The sequence below is a fragment of the Carassius carassius genome, chromosome 21 (assembly GCF_963082965.1).
Source record: "Carassius carassius chromosome 21, fCarCar2.1, whole genome shotgun sequence".
Taxonomy (NCBI): domain Eukaryota; kingdom Metazoa; phylum Chordata; class Actinopteri; order Cypriniformes; family Cyprinidae; genus Carassius; species Carassius carassius.
The window spans coordinates 15,989,961-16,009,567 of record NC_081775.1 but is presented as its reverse complement, the minus strand read 5'-3'; the positions used below and the strand labels follow the sequence as shown (position 1 = coordinate 16,009,567).

The window sequence follows — 19,607 nt, the reverse complement described above, 5'->3', positions numbered from 1 at the left end:
ATACAAAAGACCTGGGCTCGTATTCTTAAAGATTCAAAGATTCCTCTCAGAGAGCTCCTAATTTAGCTTAAAAATTTAAGCTAATTTAATCTCTCTCTCTCTCTCTCTCTCACACACACACACACACACACACACGCACACACACACACACACACACACACACACACAGTATATATGTATATATATTCTTTATTTTTTTATTTACCATGTTGTCGTACTTAACATATTTTATAGGAAATGAACAGCGACACAATAAGGTTCTGAAAGTGCTGTAATTGTTTGTGTGATCACTTTGCTTATAGAAGGTTGTGACAGACCCAAATCATTACATGCTTACAATTTTGGACCTTGAGACCTCTTTTAAAGATGCTTTCTGAATTACTTTTTTTCTTTACTAGGATCTTTTCTTTAATTTTAAGAGGAAACGCCCACATTTCTAAGAATTTTCTTTTGTTACAGGAACAACTGTTAGAACTAAAAATTTTCATTAATACGGGTCCTGAACTGGACGGGTCACTGAAGTGACATGACCTGTTTAACAGAGTAATAATGTTTGGTGTGAATAACCCCTACTGACTTTCAAAGAGACATTTTCAAATGGAGCAAAAAGTGACAGCCAGTGAGGGTCCTCCTATTGATTGCAACATCAGAACATATAGATTCCCTGTCCAGGGTGCTGAAAACACAGACAGGAAGGAGTATTTCCACAGTCACTGTCCAGAGTACTGAAAACCCACCCTCGCTTTTCATAGATGATGTATTTCAATACATTATATTCTATTTCCACGAATCCCTTAAAATTAAATTCCAAGGTGCAAAAAGTGCCCTTTAATTATTAAATAACCATTAATTTCTAACACTGCTTCAACGTCACTATTAACTAAATAATTTTGCACACGCTATTATTTCTAATATAATACACTCCTGTAATTAATTGTCATGTATCTGAGACTTTTCTTTAAAGACCCTTACAGCATCCCTATAATGTACAAGGACAGTCCCGAAGGTACAACCTGGATTTAGGTGTGTTGCTCAAGGGCACCATGGTGACAGTTCAAGGATCGCCACCTGCAGAGTCTGAACCTACAACCTTTTAGTTACAACTTAAAGCTCTTCAATCACTAGGCAGCACCACCCACTGTCAGTGATGTTCAATCGATGTCTCTCGCTTTCTTAAAATGAAAACAAGCACATGTCAAATTCGTCTCTCCTCTCCATTCATCATTTTACGCATCTAAACAACAAATCCCGACCTGTCCTGCGCGCAAAGGGAAAACTGATGATGGGTGAGAAAAAATGACGAGGGAAAACACTGGGCGGATTACTAGGATTGGATGGCACGAGTGATGCAATCCCTGCATCCTCCGAAGCCCCAACTGGATCCCGGAGAATCTGGCCGGATATTTTGCCTCACCGAGTTTCATTAATGACAATTACTACCTTTACCGAGCGAGCACACTTTTAACAAGTGCTTCTTCGTTACGAGTTTTTTTCTCCACGCCCGTGGAATAGGACCAGAACATCTTCAACATCGATGGAAGGAGCATGAAATCTTAATGCCAATTGTTGAACGACTGATGTGAGTCAATCAATCACGCTAATTACGAGCATTTATTTGTGCATATTTAATCGTGATTTGGTTGCTTTCATTTGTTACAGTGCAGCTTTAGATGTTGTGAAGCACGTCCTTTGCTTCGAGGTGCACCCTGGAGAATTGCCTATCGACTCTTTGTCGCTCCTCGTTTTAAACTGAAACGCTCGGTTGCATCTTAGATATCAGATACTTGATCGGTTTTCCATTCGTCTTGGATTTTTCTTTTTTTTCTCCGTGCATAACCTACAGGGAAAAAATTTACCGTCGCATCCCTTTTCATCTTCACTATGAATTACCTGCGACGTCGACTATCGGACAGTAATTTCATGTCCAACCTTCCCAATGGCTACATGAGCGATTTACAGCGGCCTGATCCGCCGCAGCAGAGCCCAGCCCCGGTGCTCTCGCCGGGCTCTCAAGAGAGGCGTCAACCCCCCAGCCAGTCTACCGGCTCTACCGCCGGCTTCTTTTCCTCCATTTCCAACGCCGTCAAACAGACCACCGCCGCAGCCGCCGCTACCTTTAACGAGGCCACCGAGAGAGGAATCGGCTCGAGCAACGCCAAGATCCTCCTGGTCATTGATGACCAGCAGACAGACTGGTAAGACGCATATGATATGGATTTTGAATGTAGCCTATGACTTGCACTTTATGAACAGATTATTCGAGTGTTTGTTTCACGTTTCAGGCTCGCACCTGAGGTGTAGCGAGTTCTAATATATGCCAAAAGGAGTCACTATCTAAATGTCGTGACTCATTACTCTATGGGCCTTTCTGGCACGCGCGCCCGTGTAGTTGTGGGTGTGCCCGCGCGTGTGTTTGTGCGCATTTCACAATTCAGTCTGTGCCAGTTAATGGAGAAGACCCACGGGCAAAGTATATTACATTAGCTTTTCAGTTCAGATTAAAAGTGTCTGTGTTGATGGATTTAAGAGTAGACCGGCGCACAGTCGGTGTGGAAAAAAATTTTGTTAACACAAAGTCTTTGTAAAAGACAAGGTAATTGATGCACGTTGGGAGTTTTCATAGGTGAATCTCTCTGGAGAACTTATAGGAACCGCTTTCAGGATGACTTAGATGTCGTGTTGTATAATCTATACTCAAGAAATTATATGTTTTTTTGAGAAATATATTTCAAGAGCAAGCCTTTCCTTTATAATGAGATTGACAGTTTAGAGTAGCCTACTTATGGGTTCCTCAGAGGAGGACTGTTTGCAAGAATGTCTGGAGGTTCTCCAGTAGTTTCCTCTGGTATGGTGATCTGAGGAACCCCACATGGTGCCTCAAGTCTCTTTACAATTTTAAAGTGTGTGATGTTGCTCTCACTGTTTCCCATGAGGGCTTGTGACACATTTACTGGAATATTAAAACCAAAACAACACCACCAAAGTTAAGTTCATATGCACTTTATAAACCTTTGAGCGGAGACAACATTCCATCTATCCAATTATTTTATTTAGTGTCTGAAAACATGACATTGCATTCTGAAATGAAAATTCTTGGTGTAAAAACAATGGATTTACAGTATAGTGTAACAGTAGAATATAAATATTAATTTTTTTATTATATTTGCTGCATAAAAATCACATAGTTACTGACACTGAAACAAATCTCCTCAGCGTCCCTTACACAAACAGTTCATGCTTGATGAATACTTGAAATACATGATTTTCACACCATTTCATGGTTGCATAATCTAGTTTGGACACAGTTTAAGTGTTTTTGTTAACTATGACTCACAAGTGCAAAAAAATTCTTTTTTTTCATCTTTATTTCTTCAGGGCAAAGGTATTCAAAGGCAAGAAGGTTCATGGTGAATTTGACATCAAAGTAGAGCAGGTGAGACATTTTTTTTATTCTTCTAAACTAACAGAGCAGTACAACTCAACAATGTGCCAGTGTAATGAATTAGATGTTAGATTTCAAAACACATCATCTAGCTAGAGAATATTGTTATCACTCCAAATTTCACTTGCAATATTGAGCATGTCATTTTTTCAGTGGCATTTGTTTGTCTTTGTGAAAAGGGATGGGGTAATATATCAAAGCAGTCTCTAGTAATGAAATGTAAGATCTAATCTAGACAGGGATAAAAGAAAATGTGTCAATGAATAATATCCTTTAAAATAATTAGTCATGGATGAGACAGATTTGGTAGCAGCTTAACAATAAGCCAAAAGTAATTTCGACCAGAAGAAAAATTTTTTTTAACAACTGCTTGATTTTTTTGTTTGTAGTATTGCAAGTTTTATAATGTAATACTTGTAATTAGTACACAATAATCTAGGGATTTGTGTAAGACTTTGGCAACATTCTGGAAAACCAGTCACAAGGATTCAATACGCACTTTTGTGATTTGAACTTTTAAATGAGATGCCATTCAAAAGCCATGTCTTAAAAGGAAATATGGATGGTATGCTTTAAAAAGCAGTTTTTATAGTTTTAACATAACCACACTTGCAACCCATCACAGGCCTCAGGTGCTGTTTTAGTATAAATGCATTAACAAAGCCACTTTACTGATCACATGTATTGATCCTTTCCCTCTATCTGGTGATTTTCATTGATTTTCAAGGCTGACTTCTCTGAGGTTAATCTGGTGGCTCATGCAACGGGAAGCTACAGCGTGGACATTGAGGCCATCCGCAATGGCAACAAAATCACAAAGTAGGTTTCACATCTGTTTTAGAAATCTTCAAGAAAGATTTTCTATTGCACAGAGAAAACATGTAATTCAGTGCTCTTATTTTGTTGATTAATTTAGGAAACAATTAATTTATGTTAGAAATATTTAGAGTAAGATTATTTATTTGAAGAACATATGTATTGCATAAACATATGTGTATATATACTGTATAAATACATAGATTTGCTTTGATTAATCACAGTATAATTACTTATAAGGATTACTAACGTTCCTGTGTTCATTTAGGTGTTTCAAGCCAGATTTTGTGCTGGTGCGACAGCATGCTTTTAGTATGGCCAAGAATGGCGACCACAGAAACATTGTGATTGGACTTCAGTATGCTGGTCTACCCAGTGTCAATTCCCTTCACTCAGTCTACAACTTCTGTGACAAACCATGGGTGGTGAGCACTGCATACATCAATCCATACCGATCAGCTAATTAGCGATGTTCTTATTGTATCCAATTGGATTGAATAATGTATTTTAATTATGTTTCCATTGATTAAAGAAAGATAGAAAGATTTTTGTATTCCCACAGTAAAGGAAAGTAGTGTTTTCAAAAATCAAGGAAATTGGTAACACTTTAATAAAAGCATTATAAAGGTATGCATTATATATGTTGTAATTACATATTTCATAAATAATTGTAACCAAAGTTAAAATCCATTATAATATTTTAAGGTTTGTTTGTCTTTTTTATGCATTATACTTTCTGAAAGGGTGACAATGGATAGATAAGTATTATGATGTATTATAACTGCGGTTACAAATATCAATGAGATAATGCAATTATAAATACATGATAAGGTACATTACAAGGCATAATTAAAGCATTAAAGCTACTTTTTATAATGCATTATAAATAAAGGATTTAAGCGTTACCATAAAATCTTATAAAATGTCAGTATGTAATGTATAATGTATTTCTATATTCAATTTATAAGCTTTAGTCTAAAAAAGGTCTAAATATTTTTAAACAATCAATCAAAATGTTTTTAACAATTGACAAGGTCATGAAAAAAAAGGACTGGTCGAAAGTGTAGTTTCCATGTTTCCAGTTAGAAAAGAGAAGAGCATTATCAAAAGGGCTTTCATAAAACTTTACCATTAAATGTCTGTAACTACTGCTGGATAAAAGATGTCTCTGTTTGTGTATATATGTATGTCTATGTGTGGGTCGCCGCACATCTATCAGTTCGCTCAGTTGTCCAGATTGTACAAGCAGTTGGGTCCAGAGGAGTTCCCACTGATTGACCAGATTTATTACCCCAACCACAAGGAGATGGTGAGTGTTTAACCATCTGTCCCAGTCCCTCTCCTGGCTCTCCTCACCAGTAAACCCAGAGCTAAAGGGATCTAGATGGTCCCACTGGACCTCGCACAAAGCTCCCATCTGTGGCAGGGACAGCGGTGCCTGGATGCAGTAAACAGTAAAAAAAAACATAAAAGACTCCAGTTCAGCACTGCTCCACTCAACTTAGCATAGTTATAGTCCTGGCTAGACTGGAAATTTCATAAACTCCAGACTAGGTACATCACAGGTCTTTTAGACAAAGTTCAGGTTTTAAGAGGAGAGGGGAGGGTTGCTGCAGTGCCACCACCTCCTCCTATTCCTCCACTGCAGGCATCTTCACACATAAATGATCCCAGAGTGCACTCTTTGCCAGAACATTTCCTCTCTCACTGGCCTTTTTCTAAGATAAAGCACAGCAGACTCAGGCATAATTCTGCGAGCTTATTATGTCTCGCATTTCAATTACTGCAGCAATATAAAGAAGATGCCTATCAAGCACCACTGAGACTGCAAATACAACATGTTCCCCTATTAATAACCAATTTAAAGAAAAACAACTTGTTGTTGGTCATTTTAATATATTTTAAAATGTAATTTATTCTTGGACGCAAAGCTAAATTTTCAGCAGCCATTGCTCTAGTCTTTAGTGTCACTTGATCCTTGAGAAATCATTGTAATATTATGAGAAACATTTCTTAATATTAGGAAAACAGTTGTGTTGCTTATATTTGTGTGAAAACTGTTAAACTTTCAGGATTCTTTGATGAATAGAACATTCAAAACATCAACATTTATTTGAAATAGAAATGTAACGTTACAAGTGTTACATTATTTTCTTAAAAGAATCTTAATATATCTCTTTTTTCATTAGATCACAACACCTGGCTTTCCTGTGGTAGTTAAGATGGGTCATGCTCACTCTGGCATGGGAAAGGTACGATTGAAACCCTTTCTTAGACATTCCTGTCAATTACTATTTTTTAAATACATGATAAAAAAGTCATTCATTAAACTAAGTAAAAAGTCCAGAATGTTTGAAATTGTTTGGTCTTTTTGTGATTACATCTATATCATGGAATTTAAATTCTCTGTACAGGTCAAAGTGGACAATCAATATGATTTCCAAGACATTGCTAGTGTTGTAGCTTTGACAAAGACATATGCCACATCTGAGCCTTTTATTGACGCCAAGTATGACATCCGAATCCAGAAAATCGGTGACAATTACAAGGCCTACATGTAAGAGACTCAAACCGTAGCAGTGTTTTCATGTCAATACGACATGATGGAATCTACTGGAACTGAGTGTAAAACAGTGTGTAAAACCTGCTGTTGTATTATTGGGCAGGAGGACATCTATATCAGGCAACTGGAAGACCAACACCGGATCAGCCATGTTAGAGCAGGTGGCCATGTCTGACAGGTACACACATCTTAAAAGATGTTCCTTCTTTCATGACACAAGGCATATTACATAGTTCCTATAACATGGGAGCAGATAACCTTATTAGATGTTTGCTCATCTAAAAATGACATTTTTTGCATAATTTAACATGTTATGTATTATGCATATCATATGCTAATAGCTCTTTTCCAGAACCTCGTGAGCTGCCTTAGTAGATAGCACTATAAGACATGCCACTCTTCCTATAAAATACCTAATTTGATTCAAATTCTTAGACCGCATCACTTTTTTATTCAAGATGTTGGATGAAGAGAGAGAAATGTTGAATATAATAAAAATAATATACTTGCTAATTAATTAGTAATTCATTAGTAAATTAGTAATTAGTAAAAAAGCTCCTTGTTTGCGTCTTGCTACATGATTTGGCCAAAACATTTGTGATTTTAAATATGATTATTTTATTATTAAGTATGACTTACACACATTTGATTAAGCCATATCACAATTTTGGTTTTATATCTAATATATTGTGCAGGCCTAATTATCATAGTAATGTAAAAGTCATTTACAGATAATAATAATAAAAAAACTATTATTGATTATGGAATTGTTTTTCAGGAAAAACCCACTGAATAAGTACCACATTTTTCTTGAAACTGATTTATTTTGAGTTTAGTTTGCTAGAGGATTTTCAATCAAAGCAGTTGATGAAACTAAGGCAAATATTGAGTCTTGCTCTACAGTAATCTTGATTCGCATGTTTACTCTGGGCAACAGTGTGGGTGGATGCTTTTAGTGGAATGCACAAGGTCATCATTTTCCCTGCAGGTATCGTATGTGGGTGGACGTATGCTCTGAGGTTTTCGGAGGTCTTGATATATGTGCTGTAGAGGCACTGCATGGTAAAGACGGTCGAGATTACATCACTGAGGTAAAAACATCTGCAAAAACAATCCGTTTTTAAAATAACTCTATGAAATATCCTTAATGCCCTGGACAAACACTCTGTGTGTGTGTGTGTGTGTGTGTCTATTAGGTCGTGGGATGCTCAATGCCTCTCATAGGAGATCAACAGGATGAGGACCGTGCTCTAATAGCTGATATTGTTGTGGCTAAAATGAACCAGACTGTGGCACGCACTTCCGCTCCCACTCCAGTCTGTTCTCAGGTTAACACACTTGCTTCAAAACATCCTCATATATTCTCAACCGAGGCTTGAAAACAAGAACGTGTCCGTGGTGATATTTCTGAAAAATGATATTGCTTTGCTTCCTATATGCTTTGTTCCAGAGTGAAATGTGAGTGGCTCTAAAAGCATGTCCAGTATTATCTGCAACAGATGAACGTGAATCAGACAATGTTTTGTTACAATGTTGTTGTACGTAATGCAGCATTTTAGAAATGAAATGTGAGATATCAAAATAACTAAACAAACTTGAGATAAATAATGCATTTGCAAAAACAACCATGCAAGTCGCTGAGCTCTTTTATTGTAACTCGTGTGTCATGGGAGCAAGTTCAATGGTGTATCCGGTGAGCTGCTGAGCAAGTTTACTACATCAGAAATCCATGCACATGGAGCTGGTTATGTGAGGCAAATGCCAAGATGTATTCATTTACAAATTATGCACTACAGCAAAAGTGTTTTTCTGCAAGGAACAGTGCGAAAATAAGTATTTTTGAATCAATAATCTGCCCCTGTAATCATCATTTGTATTTGTGTGAACAGGAATAAAAGTTGTATATTCTCACATGAGATGTTAAAAAAGCTTTGCTCCATGCAAAATCAAAGATCAAATTTTAATGAGCAGCCACTCAAAATATTGCTGCGGCTTGATAGCATATCTGACCTAAAAGCATGTATATAAAAACTGTAATTTCTGCTTATGCAACATTAAGCTGTGAAATGCTGCTGAATAATACAATAAAATGGTGTAGTTTCCTCTCACCAGGCAGTATTTACTGTCAACTTGTTCAGCAGAAATATGCAAAACTTGTAGTCACAGCATGAGTCTGAGATCCTTTTTGATTGCAGTGCCGAGACTGCTATCCTCCATTATTCCCAGAGCTGTGATTGTAATGATTCATAACCACACAGATGGGAGAGAATGAGAGTGAGAAATGCCTTTAATGCATAAGCTAAAGACTCAGACATCATCTCTCATCACCTCTGCATCAAATCGCTTGGTTTAATTCCCTCCACATTTGTGCTAAACTGATTGCCTGAAGATTAATGAATGTACTTTTGTTGGCATCAGCTATTTATTTATGTTTCTAAAGTGATGCTCAGCACTTTTGGAGGTATTTATAATGAAAGTGACAAAAAAGTGACCCAAATAAAGTGACTAGTGTTTCTAAAAATACTATAATTTGTATGTGCCAGCATTCTGTTTCTGTGTGGTTTGGTTTCTGATATACTCTGCCCTCCTATGTTTGTTGTGTGTTTTAGGGCCCAGCTGTTTCACCTCAACCCATCTCTCAGTCTAAAGTCCCACAGGCACAACAGCGCCCTCCTCCACAGGGTAAGGAATTACACTGCAATAATAAGCCAACCTTTTAGGCATAATTCAATAATGCAAATTCATTCATCATTAACTCAACATTCTTGTGTTGAACACATAATGAGATATTCTGAAGAATGCTTAAACTGTGATTTTACATACTATGAAAGTAAACATGCCAAACATCTAAATGGTCATTTTTTATACCACAAAAGGGCACCATGATAGTACATACAACTTATTAGAAAATCTTATGAAACCATACAATAGTTTTATGGGGGAATAAGATACATAATTAAACATCATTACTCAAAATCTTTCTCCACCCCATAGCTTTCAAATATGCTATATGAAGATACACTGCAACAGGTTTGACATAATTGATGCCAGATATCATTGTTGCTAATCTGAGTGGGAAACATTTTAGTGAATAACATGTTAATTTTAATCACACAAGCCTTGAACAACATCTTGAAATATAGCTTGTGGGTGGCTTAAAGTACTTTTTTAAAATGATTTAGGGCCTGTTCCACTGGCATCAAAAAAGGAATGGCATTCCAGAATTTTTAGATTTTGAGAAAAGATAACAAAACAAACTTTCACAGGTTAATTGCTCATCACAAGACTAGTTAAATGTGCTCTAACAAATAAATATTTTCTTTGTTTATTCAGACTTTAGTTAGTCCTATTTTTTTATTACATGCCAACACCAAAAGACTTCAGCTGCTCAATATCCATCTTCACTGCCGATTCTAGATTCTTCCTCTGTTATTCATGGTTGCTTAGCAAGATACTCTGTTTGTGAGCACCACAAAGTCAATTTACATCAACATCTCTAGGCGTGACCAATAGCGCAAATCTTACTGGTTGGACAATTTTCTTTGCGATGTGATGGAAAAGAGAGTTGAATAAAATAATTAAAAAAATTTCATGACAGTACACAAGTGTTTGTGTTGCTCTGTTGTCTTAACAGCTGCTGATTCAAATTAAAATGTTTTCTCACACCAAATTTTCGTGATAAGCTTCCTTCTTAATGTGAATGTAGATTCATGGTAAAAATCACAAATTACTTTTACTGTATGCAAAATAGAGACTTTCAGCAAACAGAAAAAGGAAGTCATACAGGTTTGGAATGACATGAGCGCAAGTAAATTAAGACAGATATTTCTAAAAACGAATGGATCTCTGGAGAACTGTATAAATAGTTTGTGTTTAATAGTTTGTGCTTATATTACAGCTTGTTTACACAGTAAAAATAAGCTCTGTTTTTAGGAGGTCCACAACAAGCAGCTGCTAGCACTACTGCTACTCGTCAAGGAACCCCACCACAACAGCGTCCCTCTCCCCAGGGCCAGCCCCCTGCCCAAACCCAGTCTGTGACCAGTCCTAATGCCCAGAACCCCCCTGCACAACAAGCCCGGCCCAATCAACCCCCACAGCGACAAGCCAGTCAAGGGGCCGCAGGTCAGCAGAGGCCCCCCACAGCACAGGGTCCTGCCCAGCGTGGCCCAGGTAGCTCTCCTCAGTCACCAAGGCCCCAGCAAGGTGGTCCGCAACAGCAGCCACAGAGGCCTCAAACTGGTGGCCAGGGTCCCAAACAAGCTAGCCAGCCTCAGCAGAGACCTCAACAGCCAAGACAAGGCCAGCCAACCAGGCAGCCCACCCAGGGTGGTTCACAGCCGACACAGGACGCCCCTCAACCAGCCCCGCAACAGCAGGGCAGTCCACGCCCTCCTACCACTCAGCAACCACGGCCTACTGCACAGGGCCAGGGAGGTCCAGGAGGTGCACGACCTCCCCTGCAGCAGAAACCCACACCTCCACAGAAACCAAGTCCTGATCACCCAGCTCTGAGTGGATCGCCACAGCTTAAGTAAGATGTTTTTTGTCCTCTGTCTTATTTGTATGTTTAGTTGACTGGATGTGAAGGTTTTTATGATTCGTAAGCATCTGGACATGTTTTTCCATTTATTTATGATGTTTCATGAATCAACACCCACTCAAATGACTACATCAGATAGATGGTGACCATTCTCCTCTGCTAAATTGTCTTATGTCTAATTGTAAAATTCTAAAATCACATGACAAGTTGAGGGTGCCGATTGACAGTGACCGTGTGAATTAGTGTAAATCTATTGGGGTAAATGCTGTATAGGTTATAAACACAGACCTCCCGGTTTGATTTAGATTCACAAGCTCTGAATTTGATTCTGCCATTATACCCTGTGCTGTCCTTACTTATTCACACAGCAATCACAATATTTTGGCCATGGGTGTATTGGCTACTACCAACTATGCAACAGATGAGTATGAAATGAATGGATAAACACATCATAAAGCTCCTGAACAGAATCTGAAAAGTATGACTTTAAATAGTTTTAACAGATTTTGATAATGGCGATGATAATAATGACCTTTGACAATAATGGTAATAATGATAAATGTGGCTTATACATATAGGCAGGGGCCTAATAAAAACAATGGATATATAGAATGCACACTAGATGATCTGGTATTTTGCATGACAAAGCTTCCTTTAGTCTTACACCCAAACCATTCATGCACTTGATTGTGGAAATTGCATTTTTCTGAATGGAAACATGCATTTGATCTATTTTCACTGTCAAGTGACTGTCAACAAGTATTAATGTGATCATCTTATTTACACTATTCCTCAATTAAGTTCTAAGGTGACTAATACAATATAAAACTGATTCTTCAAAAAAAAAAACAAGAAAACATACTGTTTATTTATGTTCCAGAGATGTGCCTTTGCACTTGGTTCTTTATTTAGGAATAGTGGCCCAGAACAAATGCAGAGTAAAGTGCATGTCTCTACATCCAGAGATGCCATTTCTCAAAAGTCCAAAGGCTGATGTAAACATTGCACTCGAGTCATGATTGCTTAAATGAATGACACAAAAGAAAGCATTTGAATTTCACTCTCTCTCTCTCTGTCTCTCGCTCACAACTTATTTATTTTTTCTGCCATACCTTTATAAAGCCATCTCCATGGGTTTGCTGCATGACTTTAATAGCCTCTTCCTTTCCTTTATTGCCACTTCTTCTCTTTGTAGCAAATCCCAGTCTCTTACCAATACATTCAACATTCCAGAAACGCCGGCCGCCCAGCACCAAAGTCCTAGTCAGGACGAAGCCAAGGCTGAGACCATCCGCAACCTTCGGAAATCCTTTGCAAGCCTCTTCTCCGTGGAATAAACACACACACACACACACACACACACACACACACACACATACACACACACACACACACACACACACACACAAACACAGATAGAGAGGTTATGGAGTCTTAAAAAAAAAAACAAGAATACATGTATTCACAAACATTTGTCAATTATACACAGAAAGGACCAATTATATCACACATTGCAGTGCACATCAGATCCGTGCACGTCAATTTGCAATATGCGACATTAATAAAACACTGCCTGCATTGTTAAAGACTGCAATGTGAAGTGAGAAATCACAGCATTACTGCAGTTAAATCTTTTAACACAACTGAATTCTTTAGACACATTCCCAGTTTTTCGAGTCCAACTGATGAAGGAAGGTGTGAAAATAAAATACCACACACAGAAACACTCACACGCACCCTTTTACACTACCTACACAGTGACTGGACCCACGTATACTTAGCACACGTGCTATCTCTATTCATTACAGTCTCCTATTATTAATTTATAATCCTAGATCCTTTTTGAAAATGAAAAGTTTTGGTGGACAATTTGTTGTAAAAACCATCCACCACCACGCTCTCTCAGATATATGATATCTGAAGTATGTATGCTAATTGTCCGAAGCATGTTCTGTTAAAAAAAGGGGCACCATCTAATGATTTTGAATGGTTTATCGTTCCGTATTTTACATGCTTGAGCAGGATTTGGGATTTTGCAATGATGACCCATTGTGATGTCGTTAAAATTTAGCACAAGCTTCCATCATCGAAACTAACCCCCGCAGCCGTTAGTGCTAGCCACCTGCGATACTTGCATGTCACTTAAGGAGAACGTAGTCGCACAATGTGGGTGGCCTTGCTTTGTGTCGTGTCGTTGCACCTAGATAAGGTAGTTGTAGTGAAAACGTTGTTTCATTTTTGTGAGCAAGCTGTCGCTGCTTCCCTGACGTCCCTTTTCCTGACAAGACACACACAATGGTACACCCTCTGACGTGTTGAATATGCCTTAGCCAGATAGGCATACAAAAAGAGATTGGTTTTGAGCAATCACATATGTCTCAGGGATGTCCTGAAGAGAAAGTCAAAATGACCTAGCGTCATTGATCAGGTCTTCCAACCCATTACTGTAGAGTTACTGATTGCGAAGACCAGTAAAGGGAGGAATCCGTCGAATGTATTCGATTGCTACATAAACATGTTTGCACACTAATACTGTAACACTTGAGAACATACGAGATGGTTGAAAGCTCAGGAAGGTTTGTTGCATCAAGACAAGGTATCTTTTGCATGACTGGATGAGTATGTGGGTGTTTGGAGCTGCTTGTTCATTACACTTGGGCCCTATGAAAATGCAAAGCCAAAATACAAAGCCAAGGATGCCATCAGCAGCAAACGTCTTCACTGAAAGATCATCTTTAGAGGAGATGCTCGTCACATGTTGGGTTTTAGACTAAACCGCATTTAGTATGACCTAGTGTGATCCCAGTTACAGAATGTGGATCCTTAAACCAACTACTCCTGAAACTTCTCGCCATATCCAAGGAGTTTAGAGCTGAACCGGCAGTGTCTTCCACAAGTGACGATAAAACATCCCAATACTGGTGTGTTTTAGGCAATAGATTTAGTCAAGGAGTCCAACCCAATCCTGAAAACTCCCCTGCTTTCCCGCTCACCAGCCTGTTGTGTTTTTTTCATAGTGATCCATTTGTGACAAATGGTGTGTTAATGTGTATATATATGTATAATGTAATGTTGTACCGTAAACTGTTTAAACCAAATAGAAGTGTTGTACAGATCTTAACTCAACAAATGATGCAAACGTCCTGTATTTGATTTGATCCTCAAAAGGTGATCGTTGTGGGTCTTGTGTAAGACAGGATTTTACTTCAATCAGATGTGATAATAGGTTGTGCAATATCTCCACTGTAAACTAAACCTAACAGTTCTGTGTTCTTATTTGACCCGTTTTGTGACAAATGCAGTTGTTAAAACTCATCTTCAGTGTGTCCATTGATATGATTGTAAGTGGCTTGACTGGTTCACATATGTGATTATCTAGATGGTCCTCTATGATATTGTTGTGGCTCAGGCAAACTTTCTGTGCTCTTTTATGTGGTTCATGTTTTTAACGGTTAGGATAGATATGTATGTTAAATGATGGCTTTAATAAATGTCTAAGGAATAACTATCATTGATGCAATCAAGTTTTGGAGGCAAATTAAATTTCAGTAATTTATTTGAATATTGCAGTACTTATGGAAACCATGCCTGAGGTTTGTACTTCATGATTTGGTTTAAGTTTTTTGGCATATTTACATTTGTGTACTTTCTTATTTATTTAGCCTATTCAGAGGAATTATCACCTTTTAAAGAAAATGTATTCAAATGGGTCATAATTTCTAAATAGGTTTGACTGTTTGATTCTCAGTGAATTTTATTGTCTGTTCATGCCTGCCAATTGTATAAAGAAAGGAAGATATAAAATTGAATCACAAATATATAGAATTATAGTCTTAAATTCTATTAAAATTAAAGAAATATTGTTAAACATTGTGTAGTATTACACAAACAGATGCAACTTGATGTGATCTTCAATGTAGCTTAATAATGGTGTCAAATTACTATGCTAAAATGTGCACATAATCAATAAAGTCTATCAAATAAATATGCATCTCTTTTCTCTTATGTCAACGGCCTCTGTTTGGAATATTAATCATAAAGCAGTTCTTTTTTCCATTACAGTGAACCGAGACTTATTGTGAGAGTCCCATTACAGCAATATAATAAAAGACTCCAATGAGCAGCTCTATCTGATAATATTAATGACAATATCAACTTTTACAAAAATCACAATAAATAATTACGCCAATCTTGAGATGCACAAAATTTTTTTAAACCTTGTGAACAACTGCATTTAGTGGTTTTCAATCCTGGTCTTGGAGAACCCCCAACATTGCATATCTTAGATGTCTCTCTATTCAAACACAACTGTTTCAACTCATCAGCTCATTAGTGAAGACTCCAAGACCTAAAAGGTGTGTCATAAGAGAGAAACCAAAAACGTGGAGACTTAGGTCTCTGCAGAGCAAGAGTGGGCGTTTATCACCACATGGGTGTTTTCAAACTGCTGGGTGTTTCTAAATCATGCAATCTAAATGATCCCCCTTACCCAACCCCACCCCACCCCTAAACCTAACGTCAGGTTATGGGTAAAAACACCCTGATCTGGTAACTCCCATTACTTTCCTGCAGAGACCTATATTACTTGAAAACGAGCAGGGTTCTCCAGGGCCAGGATTGGGAACCACTGGGCTAATCTACCATATGGTTGTCAAGCTACGTAAAAACATAAGTCACAACTAATAGTTGACTTAAAAAATAAAATGGTCAACATTTGCTCACCCTCATTGTTTCTTTCATGAATTCATGGTTTCTAAATAAAATTTTCAGAGAATTTCTTGGTCGCTCTTTTCCATGTAATGAAGGACCATAATGACCAAAAAGAACACCAAAAATGATCCTAGCCCTACTTACGTGACTATAAGGCTATGTCATATTGTTTGCATAATGGCCGCTTTGCAGCCGATATTAATTTGGCCACAGGTCACGCAGCAAGCGTTCACAGCTGATTCAGAAGCAGTGTCGGTGTTAAAGTTTTATATAAAATATGCTGTCTATCACAAGTTTTTATCGGCATTGTGACTACTTCGAACGTGACTCCTGACTAGCTAGTCAGGAAAATGCGCTAATGAAATTAGAACAACATTCAAATCCAAAGAGTTTAAGTTAAAGCTGTCGAATTCATTGATTCAAAACTTTTTATAGGTTCAAAAACTCCAGCTCCATGTTGATACATGTAGATTTAAGTTATACTTTCACAGTTATGTACAAAATGCAAGCGTAACTTAAAGGGTTAGTTCACCCAGATAGCAAAATTATGTAATTAATAACTTACCCTCATGTTGTTTCAAACCCGTAAGACCTCCGTTTATCTTTGGAACACAGTTTAAGATATTTTACATTTAGTCCGAGAGCTCTCAGTCCCTCCATTGAAGCTGTGTGTGCGGTATACTGTCCATGTCCAGAAAGTTAAGAAAAACATCATCAAAGTAGTCCATGTGACATCAGATAGTCAGTTAGAATTTTTTGAAACATTGAAAATACATTTTGGTCCAAAAATAGCAAAAACGATGACTTTATTCAGCATTGTCTTCTCTTCCGTGTCTGTTGTGTGAGAGAGTTCAGAACAAAGCAGCTGGATATCCGGTTCGCGAACGAATCATTCCGTTCACCAAATCGAACTGAATCGTTTTAAACGGTTCGCGTCTCCAATACGCATTAATCCACAAATGACTTAAGCTGTTAACTTTTTAATGTGGCTGACACTCCCTCTGAGTTCAAACAAACCAATATCCCGGAGTAATGCATGCACTCAAACAGTACACGAGCCAGATAAGAAGAATCAAGGAGCTGATGATACTGCGCATGTGTGATTCAGCGTGAAGCAGACTGACACACAGAGCGCATGAACCGAACTGATTCTTTTGGTGATTGATTCTGAACTGATTCTGTGCTAGTGTTATGAGCGCGGGTAAACCGAAGGCTTGAATCAAGGGCAATCATCGCAAATGACGCCATTACGTCGAGCGCAAAAGAACCAGTGAACCGTTTTCTTCAACTGATTTATTGAATCGAATTGTCCGAAAGAACTACTGGTGATCCGAAAACCGATGCAACCGGTTCTTGACTCTAGAACGAGTCAGTCTTTTGTTCGTTATCTGGCTCGGCTCGCTGTTCATCTTCAGTTCTCTCTTCACAGCAGTTCAGTCAGTGTACTGTTTGAGTGCATGCATTACTCCGGGATATTGGTTTGTTTGAACTCAGAGGGAGTGTCAGCCACATTAAAGAAGTTCATAGCTTAAGTCATTTGTGGATTAATGCGTATTAGAGATGCAAACCATTTAAAACTATTCAGTTCGATTTGGTGAACTGAATGATTCGTTCGCGAACCGGATATCCAGCTGCTTTGTTTTGAACTCTCTCACACAACAGACACGGAAGAAAAGACAATGCTGAATAAAGTCGTCGTTTTTGCTATTTTTGGACCAAAATGTATTTTCGATGCTTCAAAAAATTCTAACTGACCCTCTGATGTCACATGGAATACTTTGATGATGTTTTTCTTAACTTTCTGGACATGGACAGTATACCGTACACACAGCTTCAATGGAGGGACTGAGAGCTCTCGGACTAAATGTAAAATATCTTAAACTGTGTTCCAAAGATAGGTTTTACTGGTGTGGAACAACATGAGGGTAAGTTATTAATTACATAATTTTGCTATCTGGGTGAACTAACCCTTTAAGAGAAGCTCAAATTCAGCATGACCACAGTGTGGCGCAAGTCTTCAATATTTTTGAGCACCATTTATGATCTTTTTTAGGGCAATGAGATCTCCTGTGTAATAGGCTACATGACTCAGCTCATGCTGTATTAATAAACAACAGATGATTAATTTGCATTCTTAACTTCATATTTTAACATAAATGTAAGCCAACAGAATTAATTCACAGGCTGTTTTAGTGAAGAATGCGATTGCTTGAAGGAGGTTCAGTTCAGTTTGGTAGTTCTTGGCTATTTCTATAATTTATTGTGTCATAAACGTCAGACTCCACAAAGAAGGGGGAGCTCTGCTTTTGTTGGTGGATACATTACAACAGAGTAGCTATTAGTACATCACTGCTGTCAAAGGCATGATATAGCTACATTTATTAAAACGCATTCTTGCTTACCAAAGCCATTTTTATCTTTTTTCCCCACATTTTTTTTTAACAAAGCTTCTACTCCGCAACTGCAAATCATTTGTTTACTTTTATACAATCTACTCATAATCAAAGCATTGATTGGCTGTGGCACATAGTTATTTTTAGTGGTCTGTGACATTTGTTCATTGATATGTGCTAAACTAAAGCTGTCTCTTTTTTTGCTGAAAGGCTCTCTATATGTCTAAGCCCAAATCATGTAATGCAATCAAGCAGAGACATCTCTTCCATTCAGTGTCTGGACTACTCTGTTACCGAGTGCCATTATGTACACAACTGTCATACTGTTCGTTCGATCAGAATAAGCCTGTGGCAAGGGAGATACTATGATGTTATGCATAACTTTGAGTGGTAAAAAGAAGCTAAGAGTGTATGACACTGTGTTTTACATCAGCACGCAAGGCTTTATACCCTGATGTGAAAAGAATGCTGGAAGCACATAGGCCCCATCTGCGCTGGTGTCTCACAAGCGCTGTCTCCTTTGAAATTAGGAAACTGAGCACCATAAGAGGACTGACACTCACTGCAGTGAGCTGTGAGCTCATAATTACATTGCTCAAAGGTCACAACTTTGTTGACTGCTGTAAACATCACAAAACCATTTGAGTTCTGTGGTTTCTCATCAGTGGTGTCTATTTCTCTTAAACAAATGACCATCTCTCAATTTCCAATTAAAAGAATCGTTGTTTTAAACTCATAACAGCAAGTCTGAAAGCAGCCCAGCAATTATTGTAAATCCCAAACAGCCAATAGTCTTGCTCAATTCTGAGCCTCATAAATGACAAGAAAACGAATAGTGTGCTGCAGGAAGTGGGAGGTGATGAGGTCGATTTTAATTAGAAGGCAGATCAATTTTATTTTTTTCTGTTTATCCTTTCCATTTATCTGGACTATGAATTAAACCTTTTAAAAAGTGGTGATAAAAGGGAACACAAGCACTTCCTAATAGTAAAATATTAACTTTTTTTTATGGTGGAGCAATATCTTCCAGTTGTTATGGCAAGTTATCAGATCCAAAAGTGCTAAACTAAGACCAAAGCAAAAATACAGTTGAAGGGAAACTGTGTTTTACCCTTTCAAGATGCAAAGTTATTAAAATGC

The 19,607-nt window shown here is 37.9% G+C and overlaps 1 protein-coding gene across 3 annotated transcripts; it reads left to right on the top strand.

The window, feature by feature from the left end:
* Window positions 1-1,281: 1,281 nt before the first annotated feature.
* Window positions 1,282-15,349, top strand: syn1 (synapsin I). 3 transcript variants are annotated; one of them, XM_059503478.1, is made up of 14 exons: window positions 1,282-1,579; window positions 1,660-2,195; window positions 3,376-3,433; window positions 4,170-4,261; window positions 4,527-4,683; window positions 5,478-5,567; window positions 6,448-6,510; window positions 6,673-6,815; window positions 6,925-6,999; window positions 7,810-7,912; window positions 8,018-8,149; window positions 9,431-9,503; window positions 10,755-11,355; window positions 12,560-15,349. In XM_059503478.1, exons 2-14 carry the CDS (start codon window positions 1,882-1,884, stop codon window positions 12,699-12,701), a joined length of 2,043 nt encoding a protein of 680 aa, XP_059359461.1. In that variant the 5' UTR covers window positions 1,282-1,579; window positions 1,660-1,881; the 3' UTR covers window positions 12,702-15,349. The 3 variants fall into 3 exon arrangements, with proteins under 3 accessions (XP_059359461.1, XP_059359460.1, XP_059359462.1); XM_059503477.1 differs by having other exon boundaries at window positions 1,282-2,195; XM_059503479.1 differs by having other exon boundaries at window positions 1,283-2,195; window positions 12,598-15,349.
* Window positions 15,350-19,607: the final 4,258 nt, after the last annotated feature.